Source organism: Coturnix japonica, chromosome 4 (assembly GCF_001577835.2).
Source record: "Coturnix japonica isolate 7356 chromosome 4, Coturnix japonica 2.1, whole genome shotgun sequence".
Taxonomy (NCBI): domain Eukaryota; kingdom Metazoa; phylum Chordata; class Aves; order Galliformes; family Phasianidae; genus Coturnix; species Coturnix japonica.
The window spans coordinates 73,007,409-73,024,718 of NC_029519.1; the positions used below are offsets into that span (position 1 = coordinate 73,007,409).

Consider the following 17,310-nt stretch of genomic DNA (forward strand, 5'->3'; position numbering starts at 1 on the left):
TTTGCTTTAACCACACATAAATAATTTGCTCCTCCTGCATGTCATACGTTGTGCAGAAATAATGTTTGGAAAAAGAAACGAAGAGCAAACTCTTAAGAGATCTAATCACCAATTTTAGCCTTAAAATCCATTAGTCTGTAAACTATGATTAGTTTACTGGACATGTGATCTTACTGAGTGCATTTCTGACAGATTCAAGAAATGTCAGCCGTAACTCACTGCTGTATCTGTCTTAATGTAGTCTGGATGGTTTGAAATAGCCCTACATACTGAGTTCTTTGTCTTGGCATGGATTGTTTATGTTTATTTGTCTTTTTTTCTTCTTTTTCTTCCTTGTAAGGAGATTATCTAGAGGCTTGGCTGAATAAATAAATGAGAAGTTAACTGTTTCATTTTGGAAAGTCAGGGGCTAGCTAGGAACAGATTGCCTGTTTCATTTGGAAAATGTTTTTATGTTGTTCCTAGTTGAGGCCATACCCGATGAGCGGAACGAAATATTCTGTATATCTTTAGCATTTTGATGATGCCTCCAAGAGAAGTTTCTTTGGTATCTGCTCACGACAGAGCTGAAAATTTGCTTAAGAGGGCCTGGAAGCCAGACATCAATTAGAGCAGCAGTGGATGTGAGAGATTTTAACAGTTTCTGTAAAAGATACATTTTTTATAAGTGATTTGCTATTTCTTCGTTATAGCAGAAATGTCGGTTGCTACAGAAAATAGAGCAGCTCTGAAATTTTTCATCCCACAGTATTTCAGTGAGAATCATCAGAGTGCACCAGGAATGTTTCAGTCCAATCTAAGCAGAAGGGGAAAGATAAATTTGAGCAAATTATGGGAGAAATTTTGCAAAGGAACAGGCTATCAGTAAAAACACTGACACAACAATGCTATGTCTAGGACACACGACACTGATGCTGCTACTTTCATGATAGCTAGAGAAAGAAAATGAAACAGTTTTACAAGGAAGATTTTAATGGCTTGATTAAAAACAATAGCTTTTCAAAGAACCGAATTTCAGGGGTTTTCAGTACTAGATTCTTCTTGACCAGGAGACTTCAAAAAAATCCCTTTCCAAATGGTCTCTGTGATGTGGCATGTGGCTGGCCAGAGATGGAACAATTGCTGTCTATAGGGAAGGGAAAACTACACAAGTCAAAAGGTATTACAGGATGGTCAAGGATTTGTCTGAAAACATCAGAAGAGCCTGACTGAAGCCCCAATTTCTCACCTGAGGGGGTACTGCTGGACTTTTCTGATATTATTCTTGTGCAGCACAGACACATTTTGCAGTAATTTTACTAATGGAGATAGAATGAGCATTTTCATACTGAGTAGGTAAAAATGTTGATGTCTTGTTTCTTTTTTACTTTTTAATATGAAGAGATTGAAAATATGCAAAAAAAATCTTTTTTTTTTTTTTAATATATATATTGCTTGTATTTGCATGTGTTTGATTTCTCCAAACACAGCCCCAAAGAAAAAAAAAAAAAACAAAAAACAGAAAAGGATGAAAATACCGTATCTCAAGGCCTCCTTCCTCATCTATCAAAGACTGATAAAACCAGCCTCCAGCTAAGACTTACATTTTCTGAACTTTATTTAATTTGTTCTTTCTTTTAGTCTCCAGGTCCACTGTCCCACTTTAGACTGCCTTTTTGTAACACATCATAGGCACATGTATGTATGGAATGGAGCTGTTAGTGGTCATCTAATGAACAGAATCAGGGTTTTTGTAGCTGTTTTTGAGAGATTTTCTGTAGCATGTTGCATAGTGACACCACGTTGAATCACACAGCTGTCTCCTGTACTTAGCAGGAGTCATGTGTTGGCCATGATAATCTGTCCCAGGGAATCCATAGAGATCTAAAGAGATTCAGTAATTCAGTAATAGGCTGTTTTCAGCCTTGAGCAGAGCTTTAGCTACTATCTATGGGAGGATGGTTCTGCTGAAAGGTGCTGGATGTAGCCCCACCAACCACCACACTTGTCTTGCACTAAAACTTAAAACCTTTTCCCCTCGTCCTGCTGTTATCTACCCTTCCAAAGAATTGACTTCCCTCCTGTTTATAGGTGCCTTTTATGTACCAAAAGGCTGCTATAAGGTCCTGCTGCAGCCTTCTTTTCTCCAGGCTGATCAAGCCCAGCTCCCTCAGTCTGTCTTCATAGAGGAGGTGCTCCAGTCCTCTGATCATCTTTGTGGCTCTCCTCTGGACCCTCTCCAACATCCCTCTGTTTTTCTCATACTGGGGACTCCAGAGCTGGATGCATTACTCCAGATGAGGCCTCAAATGGGTGGAGTAGAGAGGGACAATCACCTCCCTGTCCCTGCTGGCCACCCCTCTCCTGATGAAGCCCAGGAGCCTTATGATTCTATGTTATTAACTTGTGCCTTAATATGCCTAACAGTAGAAGTAGGAACATCTTTATTCTGATGTTAGCCAAACATACTGTCTAAACCAAGAATTCTGCTACAAGTCATGTAAAGTTTTACTCTTGCAGTTTGTAAGAATTTAATTATTTTCAGTCCCCTTCCCACATCTGGTAAATAAACTACAGATACGATCTCCTTTTATGAACTGAAAGAAGGCATTCATTGTTATTGTATTTATTCATGCCTTCGACAAAAACTTAACAATGGAGCAGCTATATTGTGTGTTATATACTACTGCAATTCAGAAAGTAAATACTTAGTTCCGAAAGGATGTGCAGTGGGAAAAGCTTATTTCATTTATCTTGATCTTTATATGTCTTTTGTATCATGTGAGATAGGCACTAATTTTTTTGGTAGCCAAGATTAAAGAGAGTACAGGGGATAAATAAAAACAAAATAATAAAATAAATATTTGAAATTTTGAAATAAGTAAACGTCTTTAATGTATTCGTGATAGCATTAATTTTCTACATGCCGTTTTTACTAACTCCATATATTCTATTTACTTAATTAATACGTTGTGCTCTAAGGGGCACTAAACCAGTCCATGTCTTCCTTGGCTCAGTCTGGTACATACATCACTATGGTAAGCACAGGTGTTCTTCCAAACTTCTGTATCGTTCAGTAATAGATATAATGCTATCAAGAGTAAAATTTTTTGAGCTGTTTTTCCTCCTTCTCCCTAAATAGCTATCAGTCTGTTGAAGCTTGTATTCCCTGCTCCGTAAAGCTCCCTCTTTTCATTACTGTTTCAAGGATACCTTGAATGGGTCCATTCATTAACAGCAGACGTGGCAGAAAAGATTCATGCAGCCTTTTTGTCAGCAGGCAAAACTGTCTTGAGGCTGTGGCTGCATTATGGTTGAATTAATAAGTCATGGGACTGTGAGAGCTCATTTAGCAACTGGTTTGTCCCCCAGGACTTGTTTCTCCACTTGGGCAGCCCCTGCACCTAGGGGAGGCTGTTTCTCCGTGCCAGGCAACAGAGCAGTGTGCAGCTGCAGCTCCATCTTTCTGAACTGATTTTGGAGTGTCTATCAAATGTGAAATAAAGAGAAACAAAATAGAAATGAGTGTAGTGGTGTTATTTGATGCAGTGGAAGTAGTTGTTTCCCAGGAGGTGTCATGGCACCAGCAAGTGAATCTGTGCTATAGCAGCCATCGATCTGAATGGCTTCAAGTTGTACAAATCCATCGGAGGTGGATTCAAGGAACTCTTCTTTTCTTTACATTGTAGCTTGTTATTGATTTCTCTTCTTGCACCATTTTACTCGGCCAGGCAAGGAAGATTAGGGAGATTATCTTTGGGATATGTGCCATCCCGTTACCTTGGTTGTACTTAAGAGATTACAGGGGTATAAATGTGGTGCATCTGGAGGTCAAGGCTGAGACTACACAGCTCTGATTGCTCGCTTCTGTTGCACTTACTATAAATTTCTTTCTTGTGATTCTCTGTTTAATTTTTCACTTCCTTAGGTTAATGCATCATTCAGCTTAAGCATTACACATTTGCGGGGCAGGGATTGTAATTCTGGCATGAATTGTAAGATTTGAAAAACTTTAATTTTGAGTTTCTTTTATATTTTCCTTACTGAAGTGCCCTGGACAGTAAGTTCAGCCTAGCAAGACTTTCTGACTTCTCATTTTCATGTGCAGTGCACAGTTGGGCTGATGGGTTGGAGGTGGCACACTGAAGACTCAGCCATTGTGTGTGTCTGTCAGTTTTTTTTTTTATATTCAGCTTTCCAACAACTATAGTAAAAGAGTTACATGTCAGTCTTATTTTGTTTCAGCTAGATTTTAAAGAGTCTGTCATTCAATATTTTAAGGGATATTTAAGAATCAGACATGAAATTTGCAATTTTCCTTACTTTGTCAATTAATTTTCCCAGAGAATTATACCAAGGTTGTGAGCAGAAAGTGTTGTGCAGGATTAATGCAAAGTAGTGTAACTGAAGGACTGCTTTGCTTCCCAAGGGAAAAAGAAATCACTGCAATAAGAAATAGCAGTAAGGCTGCACTGGAAATCTGAAAGTGTAAATGCTAGATGAAAGGAACCAAATTCAAGGAATTGGAAAAAAAATTGCTTTCTAAAACCAGGACTTTTTAATTTCTTGCCTGATGAAAAGAGTGCATCAAATGGTCTGAGTGAACATCTTTCTAGATAAGAGTCACAGCCATGTGACTGCATTTATTGCTATAAGGTACTCTTGCCCAAGCACTCTTTCACCTAGTCTTTCCAGACTTTCCTGAATTCAGCTTAACCACACATTCTAGCTTTGTATGAATTTCTTCCACTGGACCTGCAGCTCCTACCACTGTTTGAGGTATGAGGATGACAACCAAGCTATCAGTCAGCAGCTGGTACCTCTGCAGCCACTGCCACCCACTAGTATGTGGGGCACGGAAGGATCTTCATCTGAATCACAGATGTTGAAAAGGACAGATCATCTTATCCAAACACTGTCCCATCCACACAATTCTCACTAACCCACGTCCCTCTGTGCCACATTTGCATGTTTCCTGAAAACAAGAACACTCCCCATAAAACTTATGATCGAGACCCTTCACCAGCTTTGTTACCCTTCTTTGGACACTCAAGTGCTTCAATATCTTTCTCATAGTGAGGAGCTCAAAACTGAACACAGTATTTGAGTTGCAGTGTCATCAAGTAGAACTGTCTGTATTCACTGCAATATTGCTTTTGTTCATGGCATAATAATGTAAATGATAGCTTTGATGTGAACTGTGGCATCACAGATGACTGGGTTTTTCTTAGATTTTCCATGAAGAAAACCAAAAACTTAAAGCAAAATACTGTTTATTTTACTCTTTCTTCTGGCTCTGTTTCAGTTCTGTCCTTACTTAAAGGATAATAAGGGCAACTATCTCACACTGTAAATGGAAAGGTGACTTCAGGATTACGTGGTTTAAGGCAGAAGTTGAAACCTTCATTTTTAAAGCTTATTTTCCCCAAACTTATATTCTCTTGACATTTTTGGTAGCTTTATTTCATATTCACTCCATCACCCTAGTTATTTCTTTCAGTTACAGGGTTACCAGCACTGTATACAATCTCCCTAATAAGTGCCAGGAATGTCATAAAGAATTTACAAGTTTTCTGTCTCCATGACTAGATGTCACTTTGTATGTAGCCCCAACATCTGACTTTCTGCAACCTTATCCAATTGTAAACTCAGGCCCTTTTATTGTTTGCTAAGCAAAATTCAGCGTTGCCACTTTGTGATTTATTTCTGCTGTTTAATATTAGTGTTAAATTATTTTTCCCATCTGTGTGTTTTTTGTCTGAATGGTTTGGAGTGAAGGAGTTGGAAAACTATTAAGAAAGCTACTGCAATATTCATGCCTGAGATTCTTGAGAAAATGCAGAATGTTGACTCTCATTTTATTATTGTTGAATATTTAATTCAGTATGTACCGTTACATGGTATAATAGACATCAATGTAATCCTCTATGTAACTGCTGGGTCCTCTTCTTGCTGTGTTACGTGTTATGAACTAAATAGTCCTTACCTGAGGATTATATTTTAGGTTACAGTGTTACAAAACACACAATTTTTCCATTGACTTGCATTCAGATCTTGGAAAATCATTTACTTTCCTCCTTTTCACTCGTGGATCCAAATGATAGAATCAGTAGCATTTATTTTCATGTTGAAAGCCAGAAGCAAGGTTTTTTGTTTAGTTACTCCTGTCAAACTTTCACTCATTGATTTTTTGTCTTCACTGAGCTGGTGGGATTATCCCCCTGATGACCTTTAGCCAGAAGGCAGGGCCCACCCATCTCAGAATGGTGGGATGCAGCATGCTGGTTAGTATTAGGCTGGGAGATTGCTGTTATCTATCTTCCCAGTGCATTTTTCCCCACCTTAGTATTCGACTCTTCTGGCAGATCTATTGCTTGTGCCACATAAATGATGGAAAAAATAGTCATTTGTACCTTTTTTTCCGACAGGATTTACAGATAATCAGTACAGATGAAAACCAGGTATTTGTGGCTGTTCAGGAATGGTACCAGACAGACACGTACAACCTGTACCAGTCCGACCCACAAGGTGTTTACTACTCCATCCTGCTGGAGAACGTCCGGAGCACGAAGCAGCCAGAAGAAAATGTCCTGATAGATATTCTGGAGGTAGGCTTTTAGTTCTTCCATTGTCTGTGGTCAAGGTGGAGTTTTCATTCTTTTATTTGGATTTTATGTATATAATTAATTTTCACAATTGTCTTTAATGTAAAAGGCTAGGATTTCTTTCTTGCCTTCTTGCTGGTTGTATGTCATACTCTAGATGTGTTTCTCTCCTTTCCTGCTAGTGTACTGTGGGCTCTGAGAACTAGATAATTGATTGATATGATGTTACAGGGATGTGCAAAACCAGAGTTGATCAAGGCTTTCTGCATGAGAGAAGTGGAGCTGACAGCACAATTTAGTATTGAAGTAGGAAATTATGTAGCTGCCTTTGTATGGGTTCTTTTTTTTTTCCTAGGTAACTCAGTGGTATACTCCCTGACTTAGATTCTCGTAGAGAGTAGAACTTTAAATAATAAACCTGAGAGCCTTGTGCTAGGTTTTGTGTCACCTCTGACAAGTGAAGAATCAACAAAATTAAATACTGGACAGCAAATCCACTTGCTTTCTCGGGGTTTGTTGTGCCAGCTACGTTTGCTATGTGATACTACAGTTCTATCTTCAATATTACCTCTAGTGTGCTTCGTGAGATAAATGAATAAAGAATATAGTGTTCTGGAAGGCAGAAACTTCTCATCAATACAATTCCTCCTGCTGCTGTCTTTCATGTGAAGCAAGATGTACATTTGCACCAGTTTTGTTCTTTCTTGTAGCACGTAGGACTGACCATTTGCAGGCTCTCAAACCACATGGACCTCTGCTTTGATCCAGTTTAGCCATTGTTATGATCTAACTTGCCTGGTATGTGTACCAGCCTACCTATGGAAAAGGTGTGCAGTAATTCTGGTTACAAGTCTTGCAGTTACACAGGTGTTAAATGGCTCTAAGTACACAGTGTGGGAACATAATAGCTTTTTTTTTTTCCCCCCTCCTTTATCTCCTTCATCATTGATTAGCTTTTTCTTTTCAAATTGCTGGAGTAAAACATTTACTAATTACCAATTTAAGCACAGATTATTTTCTGTGCCATCCCTATTTAGGAATGGGGCTTCTTAATGAGTAAAACTGTAAATTGTGTGTAGCCACATTCCCACGGGGTGATATACTGGGAGCAGTATTTTGCAGCTCATTGCTTTTGGTCATTCCTGCAGGATGCAAAGCCATAAGAAGTTAAGGTGCTATATCTTCTCTCAGCGTCACCTAGAGCACGTAATTTCTTATCCGTTGTATGGAGATGCCAACTCTCACTCTCCTTTTGTCTACAAGAGTTACTTATTTAATTCAGTTTCACTCATAATTTAAGAATGTCACAGTGTTAATGAGGGTATATTTGTTAATGAACAAAAGTGAGAGATCCTAGATCATCATGTACACAGAATTAATTGGTAGGGTTGCATTAAAAAGAATATATGCAAATGATAGAGTAGTTGAACAACAGTTCTACATCTTCAGAATTGCTTTTGGAATGAGGTTGCATCATAAGAGTCCAATTTTATTTGCTTAAAGTAAGAAAGCCTGCAGCTTTCAGATAGCTTGTAACGTAAGTAAATAGTGTTTTCTTCTAAATATTCTTCACTAAATAGTGATCATCTATTCGTATCTACAAGTAGCATATGGATTATTTACACTTTATAGCTAATAAAGAAAAATTGAAGACATTGGGAATGTGGGAATGTGTTTTTTGTTTTAGTGTTTTTTTTTTGTTTTGGTTTGTTTTGTTTTTTGGTGTTTGTTTTCTTTTTTAATAGTATATTTTGAGTTTTTCCTCTGGACATTTTAATGTGTGTATCCCATAATTGGAACAGAAATCTTCAACACAGAAGTGATCCTCAGTGACTGACAATTTCCATCAGTGTATAATTCTTAAAATTATGTTGTTCTTCATTACCTGTTGCTGTCTTCACTTCATCTTTGGCTCATAATCTACTATAAGCTCTTTTATTTGTCTACTTTCATTTTCTTTTATGTACATTGTCTTCTTTGTACAATATTCCATTTCTGCTAATGTTGCAAATGTGAATGGGGAATAATTGCCAAATATTCGTATCAGAGAGTGGCAAAGTATTAACACTCAAAAAGCAGTAATGCAGTTGAAATTTGTATCAAGTGCTGCCAACACGACTCAGTCACAAATTTGACTCAGTCATATTTGAAAAGATAATTAAATGTGCTACTTCTAGATGGATCCTGTTTTGCTTCCTGTATGAATAAGAGCTGCAGAAGTTCGAGCATATATTCTTCATGATCGCTTTCTTGCCTTAACGGTGACTCCTAGGCATTTAAATTTTTATCACATACTTGTTATATAACTGCATTATTTGTATCTCAGTAACTGCTGCTAACACTGTGGGCCCATCTGCACACTAGTATCAAGTATTGTTCAACTGTTATGAAAAGAAAATGAAAAGTGCAGTAATTATTGCCACAGAATACAAAGCCACAACAGAAGTGTTTACAAAATAGGTTTGTAAGGTACAAAGGACCTTTCCAGAAGTACTGGGGAACCACAGTAGAAAAGTGGGAAAGCAGCTAAGCTAAAAGAAAGCCAAAGAAATGGCATATTTGACTTCTCTGACTTGTCTTACTCTAGGAAACTATTTTCATATTTCAGGTAGCTTCTGGATTGTAACTGAGCACTTAAACACTCCCTAGTGTTTAAATGTCCTCTTTTGCACAGCATGTTATTTGCTATGCAGCTCTTTTCCCTTTGTTGTAGAAAGACACTAATGTTCCACTTCTCAACCAGGGAAATGAGACAAGGAGTGGAAAGTGAGAAAGAATTTTGCTTTCTCATCATTATAATTGAATCCAGAAGGTAAATTTGACATACAGATTTTAAGATATTTACGGAAAGAGTCAGATATGAGTTTACACAGGTCACAATACAAATATATTAGACAGTGCTATATAGTGGCAGGGATGTTTTAAAGCTGTCTATTTTATGCAGCGTAGTTACCATTATTATTGTTGTTGTTGTTGTTATTATTTTATTTTTTAACCTAATGCACCACTCCAGACTTCTGAACATTCTCTGAAAATAGATGCCTCTCAGAAATTCTTTTGTTATTTCAAGTAGGATTTATGCCTGTCTTTAGAAACAGAGCTGCTGAAGTGCTGGGCAGTGGTAAGTGTAGTTAACTGAGGCAGTGAAATAATTTTTGTCATGATCTTTCTGTGCCTGAGTGGATTCCAACTGCATATTCTGGAGAGGTGAGAATACCCTAACCACTTGACTGGTTTAGAGATGGGAATGGGAATGAAGAACTTTTCAGACTGACTCTCACCAAATGACTACATGGAGCAATTGAACATTTATTAAACAAGACTGAGAGAAGAAAAAATTATTCATGATGCATCGCTATTTTTGCCGTCTACAGAAGAAGAGGGATTCCTCCCTTGCAGTTCTTGATCTAATTATTACTTTAATGTTTAATAGTATTCACTACAAAAAATATATATATATATATATATATATATATGCACCAAAATTGAAATGCAACTCTGCCATCCTCAGTACATGTTTGAACTGCTCAGCATTTCAGTCATATTTTTGTTTGTGCTCTCTTTGGAAGAAGAAATGCATAATACATTCCCAGCAAGCTGAAGTAGCTTCAACAGTTAAGAATGCACATTCCTTACTTTTTCCACTCTTTCTTTTATCATCTTCACTACCTTGCACTTTCCTGTTACATTTGACTTGGAGTCAGTGCTGAGCTTCCAGCATCCTGGATGAGTAAGCTAACAACATCAGCATGGAGTTAAAGGAGGAAGGAGCTCATGAGAAATTTGGGTAGCAAAACAGCTATGGAAAATTTGTTTTTCTGGACTTAAATATATTTCTAAGTAAGTTCTAGGGTATTACTGTAACGAGCAGAATGTAATATTTGTGGATTTTACTCAGTTCCTTAGAAAAAGAAATATTTATGAAAGAGATCAAATCTGTAGCCTGCTGGTGTGGATGCCTTCTCTTCAGCCTAAACTACAGACCTTTTCTAAATTGTATATCAAAGGAAGTTAGTGATTGGTATTTGGGACAGGGGAGAAGAAAGGGGAAAAAAAAGAAACTATAACTATTTCTGATAAAAAGTAAATAGTAAATGGCAGATATTCCTGTTCATGCTCATACCTGCACGAGTGGGCTGCTATACTATGCTGGAAATTATGTATGAGTCGACAGACATTTACAAGATTTTTTCAGTAATTCAAAAAGCCTTATAAGAGATCACAAGGTAAACAGAGGCACTCTTAATGAAACCTTCTAATTTGATGTGCGATCTTACCTCTTTCTCTTTTTCCTCTTAAGCCTTTTTTTTTTTGTTTGTTTGTTTTTTCTCTTTTAAGCTATCATTCATTTCCCTAATGGAGAAACTACCAGAGACATGCAGTTCAGAGCCCCAGAAGAGCAGCTGATTAGAAATAATCCTTGCCAAAAAGAAGTGCATATGCTGGTTATTAACTTTTTTTCATTTATGCTTCAGGTCAGAGGTGTAAAAGGAGTCTTTCTGGCCAACCAGAAGATAGATGGGAAAGTTACAACTCTAATAACCTACAACAAAGGCCGTGACTGGGATTTTCTAAACCCTCCAGACATTGATATGAATGGAAAACCTACCAACTGCAAACCTGTAAGTGGTCCCATCCTCTGTCTGAAGTGCAAAATAACTGTTTGTATGGGCAGTATTTGTAGCAGTGCAGGCAACCCAGGAACTTTGTGCTGAGTTTACTAACTAAATTCACACACAAATCTACTTGCATGACTTGAGCAGTGATTTTGCAAGCTGTTAGTCCAGTCATCTTGTACAGTGAGTCATGACTCCGTCTGTAGCTCTGCATTTCTTATTTTAGAGCTTAATTTGATGCAAAGTGGACAGCTTTTCTTGTGTGCCAACCACACAACCCAATTCAGAACAATCATAACAGTAAGTTGTTTCAGGATGTAAGTGGCACATCAGATGCATCTTACCAATATCTTTTTTGTTTCCATCTTTCATACTTTTATTTCATCTTAAAGCAAGATAACCCTGTTAAAGGAACTCTGGACAGTTGCTTGGAAATAAACATCACATTTAATTGCATCAAAAAGTTCTGTTTTGTTTTGTTTTGTTTTTAAGATGATGTTATTGTAGTCTTAGCTACCCATAATATCTTGTTCTTTGTTGTACTGAAAAACTTCATATTTTTGTCACTGACTCTCACTCATGGGGACTCCAGGCTCTGCATTTCTGGACAAAATAAATGGTTTCAGTACTGATACTAGCAGAGATTTAATCCTTCTCTGCATAGAAAGAGGAGGGTAGGAGATGTTGGCTCTCATTTGAAAATTTCAGACCTTGCTACATGTCTTAAACCTCTGGGTCCTGAATCTGAGCTCTCTGATCAGTGGAAGGATCACAGAAGAAGCAGCTCCTGGGCACCACTGTCAGGCAGCAGTAATGACCTCCAAGTGCCACTGCAGAAAGGGAAAGAGGCAGTAAGTTGCTCAGCTAAGAGGGATGGTGATAATTTTAAACTCATTAAACTATTTTTATATGATTTTTTTTTTCTAAAAAAAGAAATTTTAGTGATTTTTTTATTAGTCATCATTTTACATAATTACTCAAGACCAGCAAACATTCTAATTATTGGTGTTGCTGCTATCTGGAGACTTTAAGTAGGTCAGTCATATTATTTTTTGTACAATAATTTCATGCCAACTTCTTTTTTACTGTCACTGTCAGACTATGGTGACAGAGTCTTGTTAGATAGCTAAGCTTCATGTTTTGTTCTGGACTCCATTGGAAACAACCATTCCCTATAGGGATACATCACTGCAACTGTTCTCTGTATGTGCTTTCATTATCATACAAACATTACTGTTACCAGCATTTTTTGTTTTTTAAAGCTCTCTTTTTATTTCCCCCACAAGCCTGACTGCTACCTTCACCTCCATCTCCGCTGGGCTGATAATCCATATGTGTCAGGAACAGTCCATACGAAGGATACTGCACCAGGGCTCATCATGGGGGCAGGTAAAAGCACAACGTCATTTTGTAAGACCTGAAATGTAGTAGGAATTGTATATTGATCTAGTATTTTGGATTATAACAGTTACTGTTCTACGAACATTACCAAATTAAGGCTCTCACTGAAGAATTTTCTTTTACACGATCCCTGGATCAAAAAATGTAGTAAAAGTTAATTAAATCCTCCAGAGCTAAGTCTTTTAGGACAGATCTATAACAGTTGCATTATGCGTCTCTATGCTGTTTAGTGTTTCTTTCCCCATTAGTGACATTTGAAGCAGTGGTGATGGCTGAGGGACCTGTAAGTGAAGATCTTTACCATCTCCTCTGGCATCATGAACAGCCCAGTAAACCCAATAGATCTAAACAGTGGCCAAGTCTTTGTTCTTCATACAGATAATTTGTTTTGTAATATCTACTAATCCTTTTCCATCTAAAGGGAGATGAAGGGAAAGAGGAAAGTGTGTCTTAGTGCTGAGAGCAGTGCCAGTTGTGGCTGTTCCATTATAATATACATATGGGACCACATTACTGTGAAGTGGAATTTAATAAAATAAATTCCCTTGGAGTATTGACTACTCATCATTAAAAACATTCACGTTAGTCTGTTTTACTTTGTACCCTTGTGATTCATTTATTCATTTCAGTTGATTTTCTTTTTCTTTGCTTTAAAATCTTGAAACGTTAACAGTTATAAAGAGCTTTTTAAGTCTCCTTATATTATTCCATTGTTCTGAATTATGTTTAGATGAAATGCACACTTGTATTCTCTTTTCATAAAAATGTATCTGCTTTTCATCAATAGTGGTTTCTTGCTAGTGTTTTGCTAAAGTATTATTAAATTGAAAATTTCCTGAGAATTTCAAGGCAAACATATTTGGTGTTGAAAGACAATGACAGCTGCTATTACTACAGTATAACTAGATTCCCTTGCAGTAAACACAATTAAAGATATTGTACCGGAGGCAGACATGGGAAAAGCTGCTATGATTTTATTGATGCGAATGAGACTAAGAATGTATAAGATGCCTTTTTAGATATGTTTCTTGGAAGTATCTAAGTAGATGATTAATTAACATTTCAGTGTTTCCAAAAATAATAACCATCTCAAGGATCTTCTTTTTACATAAGGGTACTTCCTATTCTGATGTAGGTTCTTACTTTATGCCTCTGTTTGCCCTTCTGAAGCAAATTAAGGAATGTGGTTTTATAAACTAGTCTGATACTTCTTTTTTTTCTCTGTCCTTGCATTGTAATCTTGTGTGATGAATTCATACTTCAGGGCATTTTTGTTTATTTTCATTTGGTTAGGTTTTGTGGATATTTTTAAGTGCACAGCTCTGAGGTGATAACATGGATGGCAGGTTGGAGTACTTTGCACTTAATTCCTTCCTGGAAAACAAGACCAATGTGGAATGGCTGAAGGAACTGGGATTGTTTAGTCTGAAGGCTGGTGGGGAGACTTTATTGCTCTCTACAGCTACCTGAAAGAAGGTTGTAACGAGATGGATATTCTCTTTTCTCAGATGACAAGTGACAAAGGACATGAGGAAACAGCCTCATGTCATACCAGGAGAGGTTTAGATTGAATGTCAAGAAGAATTTCTTCATGTAAGGGATGGTTTGGCATGGGGACAGGCTGCCCACGGAGATGGTGCAATTGCTATCTTGGAGGTATTTAGAAGACATGACTATGGCACTTAGGGACATCATCTAATGGTGGACTTCATAGTGTGAGGTGTAATGATTTGACTTGATAATCTTAAGGGTCTTTTCCAAGCTAAATTATTCTGTATGATTTTATCACTTTGCTATCTTGCCATGCCTGGTAAATAAGCTTATCAACAGCTTTCCTTAACATAGGAGCCTTTTTAATTACATCCAGATATCATTAGGAAACAGTCTGATATGTAAAATCTGACCAGATTGTTGAGCAACTTGTAATGGAATTAAAATGGTAGATACTCCATCACTCATAGCCACTAAATTTTCCAGGGATAGTGCAATACATCCTTTCTCTGGTTGAAGATCACATAGTTGCAGACAGAGCAGGACTTCATTTTGTAAGTCTGAAAGAGCATCTGCATGCTTGCAAACAGATGACCTGACTCAGCTCTGATTTTGTATTGCATTTGTATGATTTGAATGCTCAGGTCATGTAGATTCAGTGCATGCCCTCAGTCTTATCTGGCAGACCTGATATCCTTGTAAACTTATCCTTCTTATCAGAAATAATTTAAATACTACAAGCTTGCATTTTTTTTCTTTCCTGATTCCAAATGCTGATATTCACATGCAAATCAACAGAAGTACTGGTTTCTTTGCACATACGGAAATCAGATTATCTGGACCACATTACACACTATTGGAATTTCACTGCTAGATTTAGTGAGAGCACATCATGTGCAAATGGCAGATAATATAGATCCAGGAATGTCAGCTGATCACTGTGTGACTATGAACCATCGGTGCATTGTACTGTGGAAAAGGGAAATGTATTCTGAGGGAGAAGTAGGTAAATAATAGCCAACAGGGAGAGAGAAGTATTAATTATCTGGCAAAATACTGTACTAATAACAGTGTGTACAGTTCTGATAATCAATTTTCAGGACGAATGAGCAGATGCTAAGAAGGACTACTTGGCAGTTGATGGAAATGGAGATTCTATTTACATGGAAAATCTCATTAGCTGAGAAAAATAAAGGCCAATAAAGACTATGATTTATTCCTGAAAGTGTAACCATGGGAAAGAAACAAATGGAAGTAAAGAGATGTTCAATGAATGTATGGTATAAACAACTGGATAAGAACTGGAAATCAGAGAATAGTTTGCAACCATAAAAACAATGAAGCTGCTCCTCTCAGTGAGAGCACTGTGGTTATTAATCAGAAGACCAAACAACAGCAACAAAATCACTGTATGTGGAGATTGGCTACATAATAGAAAGAAGATATAATGCAGTTGCTTGTGACAACTGAAAACATAACCTGTGACTTAAGGATTGTTTTGATGCTCAGCATGAAAAACAGACCACAGAGACATCTGATTATTGCTTTTATTTAAAAGAATAATTAAACAGAAAATAGCATTATTGCATAGAACCTTCAGGGAAAATGTAACCATATGATGTTAAAATTGCATCTTTTATAAATCACATTTACAAGTAAAAATTGAACTGTATTAAAGTTGCTTAAGTAGTTCTGAGGAAGATATATTTGTAGCTTACAAATATATATAAATTTTGCAGACAGAATATTAAGTTTTATAGCTGCATATTAAAGTGTTCATTCAAACTGGTTTGCTCCCTTTAAGAAATGTAATAAGATTTTGCATTGCATTTGATTTTTGTGCATTTTAATCCTGGCAGCGGTTTCTTTTTTCACAGCATCAGCTATGAAATGTGTGTCAATTGATGTGTAAATTTTTAACTATAAACTTGTGAAGGACTTTTCTATTAAAGAATGTTTAGAGAAGTGTAGACTTTTCAGTGCTGGTTTACTGTAATTCTCTGCTTAGTTTCCAGTCCAGATGGCAAGCCAAGCAGGCGGTAAATTTTGCACATTGAGGAAGTGCTGGAAAGTTCAGTTTACTTTTTGACACGTCTGGCCCAAATACATTGCATACATTGTGATAAATTTATAACATTTTTTCACAAAAGTAGCATACCGAGCTGCCACTACAGAAAGGATGAGGGAATGGTGAGATGACAGAGCATTTCATAGGGCACTTCCAGAGTAAAGATCCTGCAATTCCCAAAGACTTGTGTCACTGTGTTCCTTGACTCCGACTGTGTGAATCACTCCATCAGCCAAACACTTCTTCATTTTACCAAGCAAAAACAGTCTATCTGGGACCCAAAACACAAATTAGTTGAAAGCTCCTTCTATGCTGACTAGTAGTTTACAAACCATGACATTTTAGCTTGTTCATTAGCTAAAGGGATGCTACAGCTGCATTAATTAACAAGCAATGTATGCACAGGGCATTTACCTTTTTGGAGTAGGTACCTGCCCGTGTGCTAAATTTCAGAGGCTGGAAAAGATTTTCCCTATTTGAAGTATTATTTCTTCTCACTGTAAGCATGTCTAAAATCACATTAAAAATATGACTAATACAGTGGGAAGTAGTGACTAAAACATGTAAATTAATTGTAAATGAAATTAAACTACCTTATCTGCATGACCGTAGAAATGTGCTAAAATGCCTGAGCTGTGCAGAACTTTAAATTAGCTAACTCTCCTGATGTCTATGTTCTCACAACTATACCACATTTCAAGAGAGCTCGGCTGTCCACTGATCGTCATTAAAGTGCATTGTTTTATTTCAGAAATCAGATCGCTGTGCTACCAACTGTTAGTTTTGCATGTGCAAAGTTACCTTGGAGAAATACATGGAATATCAGTCAGTGCCCCTGTACTTCCAGCCTTGCCACTCCTGTAGAGATGGAACTTGTGTTTTATGGTTACCTCACCCATTCCAGATGCAGTAACATTTTCAGTATGAACTTGAATTGTGCTCAGTGTATTATATTACCTTTACTTGTTACCACAGAAGTATTTTGAGATGTAATATAGAGCCAATAAAATGATGAAAGGGTTCCATGTTGTATTGGCACATCTGAGGAGTTACTTCAGACTTTTACAGCTATAATAAAGAGCATAAAATTTAGCACGATTCTCCAGACAACCAGCTTACTGTTATATCTGTGGGTTGTGTTACAGTTAGA

The 17,310-nt window shown here is 37.1% G+C and overlaps 1 protein-coding gene across 1 annotated transcript in view; it reads left to right on the forward strand.

Annotated features, from left to right (window-relative positions):
- Positions 1-17,310, forward strand: part of SORCS2 (sortilin related VPS10 domain containing receptor 2) — a 509,530-nt gene that overhangs the window by 429,768 nt on the left and 62,452 nt on the right. Inside the window, exons 9-11 of the mRNA XM_032444044.1 lie at positions 6,408-6,587; positions 11,060-11,206; positions 12,487-12,589. Of these exons, the coding sequence (XP_032299935.1) occupies positions 6,408-6,587; positions 11,060-11,206; positions 12,487-12,589 (430 nt within the window). The remainder of the gene's footprint in view (positions 1-6,407; positions 6,588-11,059; positions 11,207-12,486; positions 12,590-17,310) is intronic.